The 17,617-nt window shown below is 42.1% G+C and overlaps 1 protein-coding gene across 1 annotated transcript in view; it reads left to right on the forward strand.

The window, feature by feature from the left end:
- Positions 1-758: 758 nt before the first annotated feature.
- Positions 759-17,617, forward strand: part of LOC115459428 (116 kDa U5 small nuclear ribonucleoprotein component-like) — a gene marked incomplete at both ends in the record, with an annotated part of 67,280 nt that continues 50,421 nt past the window's right edge. The window contains 5 exons of the mRNA XM_030189251.1: positions 759-849; positions 1,356-1,438; positions 1,573-1,739; positions 2,865-2,989; positions 7,974-8,037. Coding sequence (XP_030045111.1) covers positions 759-849; positions 1,356-1,438; positions 1,573-1,739; positions 2,865-2,989; positions 7,974-8,037 — 530 coding nt within the window. The remainder of the gene's footprint in view (positions 850-1,355; positions 1,439-1,572; positions 1,740-2,864; positions 2,990-7,973; positions 8,038-17,617) is intronic.

Raw genomic sequence — 17,617 nt, forward strand, 5'->3', positions numbered from 1 at the left:
TATGTGCCAAATACGAATATTCGGTACAGCCCAAATTTAAATACAGTTTGTGTAAGTGTATCTTACATACTTGGATATCTGCAGCTGCACCTGCATTCTTTCAGTGGAAGAATTAACTTTCAGTTATTACAATTGGAACGCTTGGATGTATAACATTCCACCCCCAAAATATGAAAATTATTTCATACTATATGGTCTCCTGTGTGGGTGGAGGGGGGGTTCTTACCTCACAAAGCACGTAGTGCCTTGCTAAATATTTGATAGGGTTAAATAAGTTCCACTTGAGCACCCTGGGAGTTTAGGTTAGGAGAATGGGTGGGTGGAAGGGAGAGATAGGGGGCTATAGTTTTTGTTAAAAGGTTAAGCTGGTGATTGCAGAGAAGGAATAATCTGCAGTCGCTATTCTTGTGTAAATTGTAGGGCTTTTAGGTTACTTTTAATGGAAAATGTATCGCTATATTAGAATATTTTGTTACAGCTAAATGTTACTTGTATGTTGATAATGTGTTTGTTTAACTTACATATGTGTTATGTAATTCTTTATAGCGTTAATAAAGAATATTTTCCAAAACAAAAGCAATTTGCAACTATCTTTGGCACGCACGTTGTTTCCTGCACTAGAGCCCTCTGAGCATTCTGTGTACATTAACATGCGTGCCAGTCTGACGCTAATTGCCTCTAACACAGGCATTAGGTTTTGAATGTCAGCCCCTTAGTCATTTGTGCTGTTAATCCAACTAGTTTATTTTTTTTTTCAGAGGGGAGTTGGGATCAAGAGTACGCCAGTGACTGTAGTCCTACCTGATACCAAGGACAAATCCTACCTCTTCAATATCATGGACACCCCAGGTATAGCCAGTTAAAACCATTGAGGCTGATATTCAAAAGTATTTATGTGTTCAGTGGCAGCACTGATCACAAATGTTTGTTCTATGAAGAAATTTAGTGATTGTATACATAGAAGGGCAAAATGTATGGAAAAAAGGCATGGTTTAGGGGCAGAGTGAGGACAACCGGCCACTGGTGAAATTCAGCCACTAAACATAGTTGAAATGCTAATGGATAGCAGGTATGACTTTTAATTTTTAAATGTGTATGCTAGACAGGCATTTATTTGTGGATTTTCAAAGTTAGCATGCACACAGATAGTGCTGCTGAAAAGCCATTTGTTAGACATTCAGAATTAAACAGCAGCCACACTACTGAATTTGATTTGACCTCCTTGTCCTTTAACCAAGAAGGATGCTGATCTTCCCTGCTTTCGTTATATAACAAAACTGTTAAACAGCTTAGGATAACATTGGTTCTTTTAATGTTTTGTACTAGTGGGGGTTTTTTTTTTCCTTTTTCTTAAGGTCATGTCAATTTTTCTGACGAGGTTACTGCTGGCTTCCGCCTTTCAGATGGCATTGTACTTTTTATTGATGCAGCTGAGGGGGTAAGCACTTAATTCATTGCTCATTAACTGAGCCAGTTTTGGTGGGCATACGTATCCCGAGAATGAGTGGCAGCTATATGAGCTGTTCTAGCCACATTTGTCTGTTCATTTTTTTTTTTTACTTTCCTTAACAGGTAATGCTGAACACAGAGAGGCTAATCAAGCATGCTGTGCAGGAGAGGCTGGCAGTGACTGTGTGCATTAATAAAATTGACAGACTAATCCTGGAGCTGAAGTTGCCCCCCACTGACGCCTATTACAAACTCCGGCATATTGTGGATGAGGTCAATGGATTGCTGAGGTAAAAGGGAAAAACAGTCATCTGGTTCTTCTAATGTAACTTGTCTAGTTCTGTTCTCAGGGTTTTAGGGATCAATATTGAAAGCCAGTAACTGGGTAAGACAGCCTCTTGCCTGATTAACTGGCACCGAATGGGCCCCGAAGGAATGTTCAGCGGCATTTACCCGGGTAATGCTGCTGAATATCCCGAATAATGGCTAAAGCTAAAACCAGCTATTGTATGGTTGGTCCGAGGGCAGAGTTGGCACTTAACTGGATAAATGCAGATAATCAGCCCTTAACTGGTTAAGTTAGCTAGCAAAATAGGACCACATAAATAGCAGTCCTATCTTTGGCCAGTTTAAGTTCCCTTAAGGGCTGTATGTTGACACTTATCTGGTTAAACGTTGACTGTCGCACGTACCCAGATATTTAATGCTTCTAACTGGACATGGCCAACATTGAATATCTGGACATAATTTCAGTTGCAGCGGTCAGCATTTAAAAAAACACTGACTGCCACTGGCTGTATATTGCTCCCTTAATCTTCAAGTGTTGTTCTGGAGAGTTCTGCTCCAGTCTTTATATATATTTAATATTTTTTTTGTGATTCTTCGCTTTTTGTAACTACCGTAAGTAGCCATGAGAAATGCTACCATCTGATTTAATTATTTTTTCAAGTTAGGATTAACATATGTTTTTTGATATTGCAAAATTTCATTCCACGGGGACTATGGCAGGGGTCTCTTAAATACTTAGCTCCTTTGCATGATTGCTGCTGTCAGTCTGTGAAATTTGTGGCAAAGTGTTTCCAGTATGCTTAGAGCTTGGCTAATTGCTTGCCTCTTTTCCTGACTTCCAGCTGATATTAAATGCTTTCTTTGATTATCCCATTCCAAGAAGTCATTGTTAGTCTGTTTCTTTTACAGTGAAGGCTGACTCAACAGTTACATCTTGGTGTTAGAGTAACTTTGTGTGAATTATGTTGTAGCATAGAATGGCAGCTTAATAATTGTATGACCTGTTCAGTTTCCGCCCATTTTCTTTCTTTTCTCAGTGCTGTAATTTTCTCCAGCCTTTCTGCTTGCTTCACCACTGCTGAAGAGCTTTTCTTGAACTCTTATATTGTTTATCATTCTTCTTGCAGCATGTATTCCACTGATGAAAACCTGGTGCTTTCCCCTCTACTGGGAAATGTTTGCTTTGCCAGTTCTCAATATAGCATCTGCTTCACACTGGGTTCCTTTGCCAAAATTTATGCAGACACCTATGGTAAGCGTTATAACATTTTTCTGATTCCAAACTATCCACCAGATGACAGCGTGGATTCTAAGATCCCATTGATTCTCCACAATTCCTATTAAAATATGTGCAGAAAAGTGGTTATGGAATGTATGAGGGTTAAATGATGAATTCCATAACATCCTATCAGACCAGTCTAGAGCAATGGGTTGCGTCCCTCTGTTAGTGGATGGTGACATTACTTTCAACAGATGGCAGCCACTGATACACTACACATGTTCACTTGTTCTTTGAAATATCTTCCTTCACCTCAGATGGCAAGAAGTATCTGTATAAGGAGGCTGTTGTGCTATTGCTTGTGAAGTGGAAGAATGCAGCAAGTACTCGGTGTGATCTAAATAGTCCAATGTTTTTCGTACTTTTATCCCGTTCTACAGCAATGCCAAGGTTTGCATTCTAAAATATAGTAGAAGAGGAGTGTGTAGTAAAGACATCACTGTGGGGGAGAAAGGGTAGAACTACAATATTTGATAGAAAGCAGGGGGGGGGGGGAGTTACACATAAGGGAATACTTTTGCCTCTGCAGGACCCGCATAGGTCAGCGCCCTGTATAAGCATCTTAAAGTCTATTTTAAATTGAGTTAATGATGTCTGAAGATGCAGATGAGATGGGAGCAAATCCCATAAAAGTGGGCCTTTTACTGAAAAAGTACAATCTCTGATAAGATCATGCAGTATTTCTTTATGAGTAGGCGTGTACAGACGATTTTGATTGATTGAAGAGCACAGGTGGGGACATAGCAAATTAAATGGCGATTGTAAGGTTTTGAATACCAAAAGAAGAAATTTGTAAATAATTTGTTTCTGTATAGGTAGCCAATAAGCTGTTTTTATATAGGGTGTAATGTGATCAAATCTACCTATCCAGTATATCAGTAGTAGGGCAATATTTTGTAGTAACTGTAAACGTTTCAGATCTTTTACTCTAATCCCTTTATAAAGAGAGTTACAGTAGTCCAACTTGGTAATCACTAAAGAATGGACCAGTTTATTGAGGGCTGAGAGTTCGGGCAATGGTCGTATGGATTTAATTAATTGTATTGTGTAAAATGTCTGACAAACTACCTGACTAATTTGTTGTCTAAAGGAAAGAGTGTCATCTTTAGTTTCTTCAAGAATGCATATGGAAGATAATACAGGAACTTGATTATGACATAGGATAATGGGTGAGCATAAAGTTCTAATTGGATGATTAGTGAAAAAGGAATACTGTAGATTTTAGTAGATTTAGTATTAATTTATTCATTTGAAACCAATCTGTCAATTTAGATAGTTTGTTGTTAAGAGCAGCAATTTCAGTAGGGTCAAGGTGATTAAGAGTAAAAGCAGTTGAATATCATCGGCATAAAATTAAGAGGCTGTGCTAGAGAAAGGAAAGGGGCCAAAATGATATTAAATAAAAGTGGAGAGAGTATCGATCCTTGTGGGAGTACAGGGTTTTGAAACAGTTACTGTACCATGCACAATGTACGATCTATTTGAAAGGTAACTTTTGAACCTGTTGAGAAGAACTGTGTTTGTCATACCAATTTCTTGAAGACGATGAATTAGAATAGAATGATCAATAAGATCAAAAGCAGCGGTAAGATATAAAAAAGGAGAAGAACAGATTTTAAATGGTCTATATGATATTGAATGTATATAATAATACCTATTAATGTTGTTTCTATACTGTGGCATTGGCAAAATCCAGTTTGATAGGGATGCAAAATATTGGGGGGTTTTTAAACATAATTGGGAAGTTGAGAGTAGACAAGTTTCTCTAATTTTAGTCACAAATGGTAGATTGGCAGTAGGACGATAGTTATCTACAATAGTGGTATATTTAGATGTATCTTTAATTTTGGGAAATACTGCAGCTGTTTTCCGTAGTGTTGGAACTATACCTTCTAATAGACTATTCTGTACCATGATATAAATGAAAGGAAGGAAAGTGGTAATACATTTCTTAATGTATGAGAAGAAGTGGATCTTGTGGGGCTGTAGTGACGTGTATTGATTTTATAGTTTTTTTTAGTTCAGCTTCCAAGTGAAACTGAAACGTGTTGAAAGAACTACAAGTGATAGTAGAAGAATCTATCTGGAATTTTTGAGCATTAGACATTGAATTAAAGGTATTATGAAGTATGATCATTTTATCATTGAAGAAATCTGCTAGAGTTTAAGGTGATGGCATTTTGTCCTTGGTGGCCTGGGTTATGTGATATGTAGTTAGTGTCTTTAAAGTTTTGTATAGTTTTGCGGTGTTTGGAGCTTTAGTTATTTTTTCCGTATATTAAGATTTTTTAGTAGCTAATAATCTTTTCATTTATAAATTTATAATGTAATTGGTGTTGGGTGATGACGCCATTTTCGCTCATCTGTCTCAGTTTCTGTTCTCTAAGATTTGCGGTGTACCATGGATCGGAATGGTGTTTTGCAGATTTAATAATCTTATTAGTGGGTGGTGCTATTGAGTTGTAAGCTGCTTGCAAGGATGGACTAAATGGACTTGGGAAAAATCCACAATTCCGGGAATAACATGTATAGAATGTTTGTACGTTTAGGAAGCTTGCCAGGTGCCCTTGGCTTGGATTGGCCGCTGTCGTGGACAGGATGCTGGGCTCGATGGACCCTTGGTCTTTTCCCACTGTGGCATTACTTATGTACTTACGTAGTCCATTGAGTAGTCTGATCTGGTAAGGATAGTTGAGAAAAGTCATTGACGTCTAAATTGGAGTGTTGAAGAAGAGCTGACACTGAAATAATTTTAAGATTGCAAATTATAAGAGTTTTAGATTCAGAAATAGTTTGTAATATTGGAAAAGTAAATTGAAAGCAGAGTGATCTGTCCAAGGCAATGTATGTAATGCAGTAAGCTGAAAAGAATAATCTTTAGTAGGAATTGAGAGAAGTAAATCTAGAATATGACCTCTTATCTTGAATAGGCGCAGATACAAGTACTGTGACAGAGTTTCTGATTGTTTTAGGAATCCTTCAGTTGAAATTCTACACCTCATGCAGGTTGTTTATGGTGGACTATATTGATGTGAGTATCGTGCATTGCTGGGCCAAAAAATATAAAGATTGTGAACTGGGAAGGGCTGATTTGTGTGATCAAAAACGAAGTGGACAACCTATGATAACAATGGGCGAGTCTCACACGAGAAAGGTTGACAGACTCATTAAGGACAATCAGAGGATCACTCAAAGCATTACAGTGCAGCCCTGAAAACATTGAAAGAGCAACTGAGAAGAGTTCAGAAGCACAAGGAGGATATTTTATTGCAACATGACAGCACTAGGCCTCACAGCACGAAACCCCACAGAGGCAGTTCCAAAGATGGGTCTCCAGTCATACCCATCTACCATGCAGCAAAGACTTAACATTATGCAATTTCCTAATTTTTCCAAAACTGAAGAAATTCCTTTGGGGCATCTGTTTAACTCAGATGAAGAGGTGGAAAGGACTGTGGGCAACTGGTTGACGGGAAAGGGTTTAGGATTTGATATACTGCCTTTCTATGGTTATAATCGAAGCAATTTACATATTATATACAGGTACTTTGTACTTGGGGCAATTGAGGGTTAAGTGACTTGACCAGAGTCACAAGGAGCTGCAATGGAAATTAAACCCAGTTCCCCAGGCTCTCAGGCCACTGCACTAAATACCTGTAATAAAGCAAGTTTCAAGCATTATTTTCATTTTTTATTCATTACAATGGTCCCAATATTCAGAAAATGCAGAGTTCCTAAATTTGTGCCCTGTTTTCAGTCAAATTTGTGATCATGACTTTTCAAGTGAAGATTCATCTTCATTTAGGAGCTTAAAAGTTATGCTCATAAGTATAGGCCTGTCATTTGTTTGCCTAGATTTAAACCATATTTATGAAACTAGTGCTGAAAATCAGTGCTAGGCTTGTAACTTTTTTTCTCTAAATTTGTTCCTGTTGCCACCCACTTTTTACGTTCCTAAAATTTGAGTTCAGTAAAACTTTGAGTAAAAGTATATACACTCAGCCATAGTAAATTTTCAAAGAGGACAATTTATGAGCATGAATGTCGGGTCAAATATCTTCATTTAAACAAAGGTTATGGAGGTGGAGGCATTACTTTTCATTTAACCCTCATACATAGCATCCTTTCAGACTAGTCCAGCCCAATTGGTTGTGTCTCTCTACCAGCGGATGGAGACAGAGGAAGAAAATAGCTCTTGTGACTCGCTCCTTAAAGGTATTAAGCAGCATAGAATATTGAGTATTTCCTCTGTCTCCCAAGTGTTTGCAAGGATGTAGTCCATTGAGTAGTCTGATCTGGTAAGGATAGTTGAGATGGATGGATGTTGGGTTAACAACACTGCTCCTGGTTTATAACTAGTTTCAGTTGAGCTTTAACTACCCTTTTGGGGTTTTCTGCTCCTGACCTGGTTTTATACTAGGACTTGGTTGAGTTTGAGAGTGCCTATTGGCTTGTTCACCTGAACCAGTTTCTCAGTTGTGTTCCAGTTGATTGGGGTGTCCTCCTGGGCTTCTTCTCCTGACCCAGTTTAATGCCTGGGGTTCAGTTGAGTTGGGGTGCCTTCTTTGGCATAAACTCTTGTTTATTTAAAAAAAACAGCTGTTTTGTGGAGCTGAAGTATATCTCATGGGTGGGTATATCATCAAATATTAATAAAACTTGAATTATGTGTGTTCTTCATGGCTCATAATAAAGTAGCATAAATCATTAAGCATGAGTAACAAAAACCTTTTTTCCATGACCAGCTTTCAAAAGGAAAGTTTGCACATATTTCTCTTTTAAGAACTGGTGAAAAATTGATGAACTTTTCATCAGTATTGGGGTCATGGATGTAGTTATTGCTCAACCAGCTGAAAAGGTTGGCTTGCTCTTAGACTTCTTCTCATGTAAAACTTAATATATCTTTTTCTTCCCGTTTCTTTCCCCACTTGCCCACCACCAACAACTCTGTCTGCAGGGGACATCAATTATCAAGAATTTGCTAAACGCCTCTGGGGAGACATCTACTTCAACCCAAAAACGTAAGAAATGTTTTAAAACCTTATGTGGAGAAAAGACATTCTCCAAGGACAAGCAGGCTTATAGATTCTCACAAGTGGGGTGACGCCGACCCGCATCACCCGGTCCGGATTTACAGAAGTAAAAATAGAGCTTTGTGGAGTTCGAGACACGCTCCAATTTGCATGCGCAAGTGCCTTCCCACCTGCTGCGTGAACGCAGTCTCCTCAGTTCCTTTTCTGCTGTGGTGAGGAGAGGGTGTGGGTTTTTTGCTGTCTCCTCGCACTGCTCAGTCCTAAAGAGCTTTCTTGGTGCCTTTCGGCTATTTTTTGTCCCATTGTTTTTTTCTCCATTATTGAGTTCCTGTTGTAGAACCTCCTTTTTTGTTTTTCCCTTGTTTTAGTTCTTTTTCCCAGGTTTGTTTCCTTTGGGCCCCTTTTACTTAGCTGCGTTAGGCTCTAAGTACGCCAAAATGAACTTACCGCCTTACTACCTCGTGCCTCTTATTTTTGGCATGCTTCCACTACGCGCATCTGGAAAATATTTTTTATTTTCGGATGCGTGCGGATTCCTTACTGCTAGGTCTATGGCTGGCAGTAGGTCAGACTCCCAAAATGGACGCGCGGCAAAATTGGTTTTGCCGCATGTCCATTTTCGGCAAAAAATTTTTAAAAGGCTTTTTTGGTATGCGTGCTGAAAAATATTTCTGCGCGCGCCCAAAACCCACGCCTACACTATCGCAAGCCACTTTTTACCACGGCTTAGTAAAAGGACCCCTTTATTTTTTCGTCGTCATTATGCCCCTTTGGGCCTTTTGTCGGCCGGGAATTTTTCCCTTTCTTTGTCTGTTGTGCCTTTCCCCTTTTTCAGGCACCATCGATTTGTTCTATTTACCCGAAGTTTTTGCTTCCATGTCCACAAAAGTTCCCAGTGGCTTTAAACGCTGTACCCGATGTAATCGGACAATCTCTGGGAAAGACACCCATTCTTGGTGTCTACAGTGTGTTGGGCCTGACCATTGCCCCACAAACTTTGTTTTCTGTCTTTGCATGTAGAAGAGGACCCAGATTTCCAGAGAGTCTCAACGTGAGAAGATTTTTGAAGCAAAGTCCGGTTCTTCGACATTGGCGTAAGCATCGACGTCGAGCTTTGCACCGGCATTGTAAGCGTCGGTATGCGTGGCTGCTACTAGACCCTTAGACACTGGGAGCAGTGAAGCATCGAGTGGGTCTCCGCCTGCCTCGAGGCCTCCTGCTGTGCAGGGCCCCCAGGACCGTCCATCGTCGGACCTGACCCCGAGGAGACTCAGTGACATACTTCAGGTGAAGGCTAAAAAGCATCGTCATCGGTCACCCTCAACGCATGGTGCCGTGAGCTCCGGGGCATTGAAGGATTTAGCACTCGAGAAGCGTCGGTACCAGGAGGCCTGCTCCCCCTCCATATAGGAGGTGCCAATGCGCCGGTCTCCTAGCAGCCAAGATCCATCTCCTGCATCGACATCAGCAGTTCTGCAACCTGCACCTGAGCTGGCACACCAGCTTTTCCCAGTGTTGACCCTCGATGAACACATCCAGGCCTTACTCGGTGAGCTACTAGATGGCCTCGTGCAACGGGTTGCATCAACATTAGGGGTGCTTGTGCCTACTTTGCCTACTGTTGCAGCCCCGTTTGGCCCTCAGCCTGCTGTGCAGCCTCCGACACCAGTACGGCTCCTGTGTTCACTGCTACACAAGCCGGCACTCCCTGGACATCAGTTGTGGAGCTTCGTCCAGAGTCTAGGCAGGAACCAACTTCTCGACGCCGTTCTCAAGAATTTGGTTCTTCCACGTCGAGGCAGGTTCTGTCTCGATACTCCCATCGGGAGGTATTGTTTGACACCGAAGAGGAGTGCTCGTGAGATTCAGAGGAGGATCCAAGGTACTTTTCCTCTGATGAGTCCTATGGAATGCCCTCTGAACCCTCCCGCCTGAAAGGAGAAAGTCTCCTCTGGAGAGCCTTTTATTCCTTTCTTTAGTTAAGGAAATGGCTGATGCCATTCCCTATCCTTTGGAAGTGGAGGACAAGCCAAGATGCTCGAGGTCCTTGACTACACGTCAACTTCTAGGGAGGCTGTGACTGTCCCTCTCCACGAGGTACTCCAAGAAGTCCTTGTTAGAAACTGGGAGTTCCCTCTGTCAGTCCTGGTCATGCCCAAGAAGATCGACACCCAGTATCTGATCCACAGTGCACCTGGTTTTGATAAGCCTCAGTTGCCTTACATTTCCATGGTGGAATCGCTCTCAAAAGGGCCAGGAGTTCTAGGGACTATGCCTTGGTGCCCCCCCCCCCCCCCCCCCCAAGTAGAGAAGCTAGAACCCTAGATTCTTTTGGGAGGAAGATGTACCAGGCTTCAGTTCACATCTCCCGTATAGAATCGTACCAGCTCTTCATGAGCATCCACTTGTGAAACTCAATGCACAAGTTGTCTAACCTGGCTGAGATGCTCCCTCTGGAGCAGGACGAGTCACTTTGCCAACTGGTCAAGCAGCAGAAGGCATGTTGAAAGTTCTTGGCCAGGGGCATTCCATTCCAAATTCCTTAGCCTCAAAAACTGCAGACGACGGATGCTTCTCTCCTGGAATGGGAAGCTCATATAGATGGGCTTCACACCCAAGATGTTTGGTCCACCCAGGAAACGAGTCTTCAGATCAATATCCTGGAGCTCAGGGCGATCTGAAATACGCTAAAGACTTTCAGAGATCGGCTGTCTCATCAAACAGTACTCATTCAAACAAACAATCAGGTTGCAATGTATTACACCAACAAACAGGGCACTGGATCACACCCTCTGTGTCAGAAGGCTGTCCAGATATGGCATTGGGCTCACCAACATAGCATGTTATTTTGAGCCATTTATCAGACGGGCAAAACAATACCTTGGCTGACAGACTGAGTAGGATAATGCTCACAGAAAGCAACAAACATTGGTCAATTGGGCCTTGCAACAGTGAGGACATAACACAGATTAACCTGAAACTATGTACAGTCTGAATGAGAGTGCAGCCTAGAACAGAATAAAACAGGTCTAGGATGGTGGAGTTGGACTCTAGAACCCCAATCATTTTTGCATCAAGTAGCCTGCTCAAGGCAGTAATGAGATGTGAATGTGTGGACTGAAGACCACGTTGCAGCCTTGGAAATTTCTTCAATAGAGGCTGACTGCAAGTGGGCTACCGATGCAGCCATGGCTCTGAGATTGTGAGCCATGACATGAGCCTTCAGGGTCAGCACAGCCAGGGCAGAAGTGAAAGAAATGCAATCTGCCAGCCAATTAGATGTTGTGAGTTTCCCATGGGGCACCCCTTCGGTGGATCTTTTTGCCACTCAGATCAACCCACAAGGTCCCTCAGTTCTGTTTCAGGCTTCAGGCCCATGACAGACTAGCATTGGATGCCTTCCTTCTACATTGGGGGCAAGGTCTTCTGTATGCACATCCTCCCATACCTCTAGTGGGAAAGATTGTTGAAGCTCAATCAAGACCAGGGAACCATGATTCTGATCGTGCTGTACTGGCCACAGCAGGTATGGTTCTTTCTTCTTCTGGAGTTATCCTCTGAACCATAGAGATTGGAGTGTTTCCAACCCTCACACAGAATGAGGGGTCTCTTCTACATCCCAACCTCCTGTCTGGCTCTCACAGCTTGGATGTTGAGAGCCTAGTATTTGCTTCCTTAGGTCTTTTGGAGGGTGTCTCCTGAGTTTGCTGGCTTCCAGGAACGATTCCACTAAGAGGTGTTACTCTTTTAAATGAAGGAAGTTTGCCATCTGGTGTGAGAGCAAGGCCCTAGATCCCCTTCCTTGCCCTACACAGACCCTGCTTGAATACTTTCTTCACCTTTCAGAGTCAGGTCTCTAGACCAACTCCATAAGGGTTCACCTTTGTGCAATTAGTGCTTATCATCACTGTGTAGAATCTCTGAACAGCCTTTAGTTCATTTCATGAAAGATTTGCTTTTGTCAAAGCCCCCTGTCAAACCTTCACCAGTGTCATGGGTTCTCAACATCATTCTCACCCAGCTGATGAAAGCTCCTATTGAGCCACTGAATTCCTGCTATCTGAAGTACTTGACCTGGAAGGTCATTTTCTTGGTGGCTGTTACTTCAGCTGAGTCAGTGAGCTTCATGCCTTAGTAGTGGATAACCTTATACTAAGTTTCATCACAGTAGAGTAGTCCTCTGCACTCACCCTAAGTTCCTGCCGAAGGTAGTGTCGGAGTTCCATGTGAACCAGTCAATTTGTCTTGCCAACATTCTTTCCCCGATCTCATGCCGTTCCTGGCGAAAGCAGCTGCACATCTTGGATTGCAAGAGAGCATTGGCCTACTACACGGAGTGGACCAATCCCCACAGATAGTCTGCCCAACTTTTTGTTTCTTTTTGATCCCAACAGGATGGGGTCACCCTTGGGGAAACTCACAATATCTAATTGGCTGGCAGATTGCATTTGTTTCACTTCTGCCCAGGCTGGCCTGACCCCCGAAGGGTCATGAAACGGCTCACAATGTCAGAGCCGTGGCTGCGTTGGTAGCCACTTGCGGTCAGCCTCTATTGAAGAAATTTGCAAGGCTGCAGTGTGGTCTTCAATCCACACATTCACATCCATTACTGCCTTGAGCAGGATACTTGATGCAAAGGTGATTGGGGTCTAGAGTCCAACTCCACCATCCTAGACCTGCTTTATTCTGTTCCAGGCTGCACTCTCAATCAGATTGTATATAGTTCAGGTTAATCTGTGTTATGTCCTCACCGTTGCGAGGCCCAATTGACCAATGTTTGTTGTTTTCAGGAGCCGGATACTCGGGATTCCCCACTTGTGAGAATCTATAAGCCTGCTTGTCCTTGGAGAAGCAAAGGTACTTACCTGCAGCAGGTGTTCTCTGAGGACAGAGGCTTTATATTCTCACAAAACCCTCACTCTCCCCTTTGGAGTTGTCTCCTTTGTCATTTTACTTTATTTTTGCTGTAGTATAAAACTGAGAGACGGCGTTCACGCAGCGGGCAGGAAGGCACTTGCATATGCGCAGTGGAGCTGTCTCCCGCTCCACAAAGCTCTGTTTTGGCTTTTGTAAATCCTGGACTAGGTGATGCAGGTTGGATCACCCCTCTTGTGAGAATCTAAAGAGGCGTATTTTCAAAGCACTTAGCCTTACAAAGTTCCATAGGTTACTATGGAACTTTGTAAGGCTAAGTGCTTTGAAAATGAGCCCAAAGCCTGCTGTCCTCAGAGAACACCTGCTACAGGTAAGTACCTTTGCTTTATGTAAACCCAGAATATCAATGTATTAGCAAGCTGAAGGGAATCAAAGCTATGTTTTTCGTTAACATGTTTGTGACAGGATGTGGCTTTTTATTTCAAGTATTATAGAAATGTGTAAATTCAGTAAGGGTATAATGAAATGTCCAGGGTATGTATGGGCAGGGGCAAGTAGGTTTGTCCCACTCTGTGCATTGTGTAAAATGGAGATCCTTGAATGTGTGGTCTACCTACAAGTCGTTTCTCTTTTCAGACATCTGAAGGAGCCAGTTCTCAGAATGATGGTGTGTATTATTGTAGCAACTGATCAGTTTAAAGCAATTGTATACAGAAAGAAAAGCAAGTTGTATGAAGAAGGAAACCAATGTTTCTTCTTTAACTTGGGAAAAATTTGATTCCCTCCCTCCCTTCCCCCCCCCCCCCCCCCCCCCCCCCCAAAAAAAAAAAAAAACCATTGGTTTCTTTTTCCTTGCTAGAATCAAGAGTGGCTCAAGCACATGGAGACACCATTGAAAAGCGTCAAATATTGCTTTTAGTGTGGAGAGCACTGAGATTAGAGAGTGTCCCAGCATGGCAAAGGAGGCTTTGCAGGCAGAGAGACCCCATTTGGTGCTGTTGGAGGACTGGGAGGCACTATCATTACCATCTGGTTGGAGTTCAGGCCACGGTTGTGCAAGTTTATGTGTGGTAACAGTCCTCTTGGAGGAGAGGGAGATCCCTGTGGAGGAAGGCAATGACCCCACAATAGTCTCCTTTTAGAGGGAAAAGCTTTCAGATATGGTCTCACAGGCGGTGAAGGTTCTGTGTATTTCCAAACCCCCTGCACAGTAGTCAAGGCATTGCAAGATTCCATTTGGGAGAGTAATTTTAAGCTCGCTAAGGCCTCCTAGCTTTCCAGGGCCTCAGTGCTGAAAACTTCAGCACTCTACAGAACAACTCCCTAATTCTCAACACTAATGAGATGCAAATATAGGTCTGCTCATAGCATTGAGCATTAGGGAGTTCGGTGGGAGGATAGTTCTGGCGCATGTGCTCAAGAGTTGTGTGTTAAGCACAGCTCTTAAGCACATGCCCAGAACACCAGAGAAGGAGGAGGAAGAGGTGCCAACCCAAGAGAGCCAGCCTTAATAGGAAAAACTAGACAGCAAGTAATGTACATATATTACTTTTTTTTCAAATAAAACAAACTGGTGCATCCAAGTTTCCTCTCCCTGCAGGCACGAGGCTTCCACTCACTTTACTGATTTTTGCATGCCTTGCAAATCTCTTATTTGTCAGCTTGTCATGTATTTTTTTTTTCTTCTAATCCAACGTTTTCTTCTTGCAGCTGTTTTTCTAAGCAACACCCCTCCCCCCCTAAATGGGAAATGCCATTATTATTCCTCCTGCCTTATCCCAGACACCCTAACGCCAGCTCCAAGCTGGTGTAGGGTTTACAGCAGGAGGAACGCCCTTGTTTGGCACAATGTCCTCTGAGCGTTTGGGGAGGAATAGTGAAAGACCTCATCAGCTTGCATTTGCATGCTCATTGTGCTGTGAGCCAGCGAGCTCATTCGTTGTCTCTGAGCATTCTGTGCTAGCAAATGCGGGTACTAGCCCGGCACTAATGGCCTCTAGCACCCGCATTTGCTTCTGAGCATTGGGGGTCTAATTGATCCAAGCTCACATTTCGACTGAGTGGGATTCTCCAGGGGCCAGCTTTAGAGGGGGGAGAGCCACAGGTAAGTTTATCAGTTGGTATCAAAGAAAAGGAGAAGCTAAAATTACTAAAGCCGGACGCCTTGCTTACAGCAGTACCAAGAAGATGACCATCCCTGTGGAGAGTACAGCACTGAACATAAGACTTTGCCATACTGGGACAGACCAAAGGTCCATCTAGTCAAGTATCCTGTTTCCAACAGTGACCAATCAGGCCACAAGAACCTGGCAACATACCAAAAAAACAGATTTTATGCGGCTTATCCTAAAAAAAAAAGCAGCGAATTTTCCCAAGCCCATCTTAATAATAGCTTATGGACTTTTCTTTTAGGCTAAATTTGCTACTTCATTGCATACCTCCTAGTCCTTGTATTTTTGGAAAGAGTAAACAAGCGATTCAAGTCTACCACACTGAGCCCGCAAAGAGGTGGGAAAATGTGGGATACAAATGCAATAAATAAATAAACTCCACTCAGTATTTTATAGACCTCTATCATATCTCCCCTCTGCCGTCTCTTCTCCAAGCTGAAGAGCCCTAGCCTCTTTAATTTTTCCTCATAGGAAAGTCGTCCCATCCCTTTTATCATTTTCATCACCCTTCTCTGTACCTTTCCTAATTCTGCTATATCTTTTTTGAGATGCGGTGACCAAAATTGCACACAGTATTCAAGGTGTAGTCGCACCATGGAGCGATACACTGACTTCTATTATTAACGCATCTTTGTCACAGGATATATTGGCCATTTCTGTAAAATTTGTGACAATACAACCTTTGTTGAAGAATGACCAGTTCGATATGGCTCCAGCAATATATAAGCCAGTCTCTTCTTCGCCTATGTTGGCGAGATTGAGAAGTGTTTATTGCAACAGTTGGCAGACATTTTGGAGAGCAGAAATGTACTCAACTTTTTTTCAGTAGGGATTTAGGTGCTGCCAGAATACCAGATTAGTTTTATTGTCTTTGATGGTTGTGATGAGGCAAGGATTAGATAGTAGTGGTAAATGTTTTGTGTGTGTGTGTGTGTGTGTGTGAATTTGGATATATCAGCAGCATTTGGCACTTTGAATCACTTAATTTTATCGCATTAAATACAGACATGGTGTTATTGGCATTATCTTTTTTTTTTTTTTTTGTAATTATATCCGTGAAAAGCATGAACAGTTATAGAAACAGAACAAAAATAGACCAGCAGTCCTAACAAGTCTCATATCTATGTATACAAAACAGTATTCACAAGTCCTGTGAGACTAACAAGAAAAATAACTCTCCAGCAGAATATATTAGATGCATCAAGTCAGTAGACAATCTGTAGGACACATTTCACGCTCCCCATCAGAGCATTTTGAATATCTCCCACCAACAGTCACTCAACCATGCTCTTTTCTGGAGAGTAGACAACTACAGGTTCAGGTTGGTGATGAGTTCTCAGGCTTAAAGAAATTACTGACTGGAGTGCCACAAGGCTCTTCTTTGTGGTGCTATTTAACATCTATTTGATCCCTTTGTGCCAGAAATTATGTGATTTGAAAGTACATTATTGTATTTACACAAACGGCATTCAGTTTGTGTTTGTCCTTCTATTCAGCATTTATAGTCTTTATTTAGTGAGATCTAACAAGTTGTAATTGAATACTCAAAAAGCTGAAGTAATGCTAGTTGGGGAGATCACTGAAACTCTATACTGACAATGACCTTACTGAATGATTGTGCAGTAAACATGACATCTCAAGTGTGTAGTCTGGATGTCCTATTAGACTCCCATAAGAACAGCCATACTGGGTCAGACAAGCGGTCCATCTGTTCCAGTGTCCAATTCAGGTCACAAGTACTTGACAGAATCCCAAATAGTAGCAAGATTCATGCAGTTGGTTTCACCTATCTCAATAGCAGACTATGGATGTTTCTTCCAGGAACTTTTCCAAACCTTTTTAAAACTCAGGCACATCAGCAGAAGGCAATTTTTAATAAAATAAAATATATACACTACTTGGTGAGTTTGCAGTTGATATTGCCGTGTCTGTTCCTTTTTGTTCCCTAGTTTCTTGGGGGGGGGGGGGGGGGGAGCAAATAAAAATTAGTTCAATGAGTTATGGTGCAAAGGTTGTTTTCTACGATTGGGACAGAGGTGCAGAACTACTCATCTGACATTGCTAAAGAAATTCTGGCTAGCTATGGGCTGCATAGGGTGTGCATAGGCTAACTTTGGAAGCTAATAGTTCTCAGTCTCCATCTGCTGGTAGGCGTGTATAGCCCACTTGTTTGAGCTGATCTGGAGGGAGTAAAGGAAAGAAAATTAGCAGGTAAAGCATAATTTAATTTCACCATCACTTCCTTGTTCTGAGCTCATAATGAAAGGATTTGGTGTTCTGTAGTTCAAATATCTTTGCCACTACCCACAGATTCTCTCTTCTACCCTGATAGTTTTCTAAGGCAAAACTCGGTTCTGCAGAGAAATGGGCATTTTCCTCTGGTTAGCAAAAAGCCTTTAACTTGCCATTCCTCATCATCCTGCTAGACCAGTCCAGATTTATGGGTTATGTCACTTTACCTGTAGATGGAGACAAAGATTCTGAAGATGGTGCTGCGTGATTTTTTTTTTTCTCTTTTATCA

Source organism: Microcaecilia unicolor, unplaced genomic scaffold (assembly GCF_901765095.1).
Source record: "Microcaecilia unicolor unplaced genomic scaffold, aMicUni1.1, whole genome shotgun sequence".
Taxonomy (NCBI): Eukaryota; Metazoa; Chordata; class Amphibia; order Gymnophiona; family Siphonopidae; genus Microcaecilia; species Microcaecilia unicolor.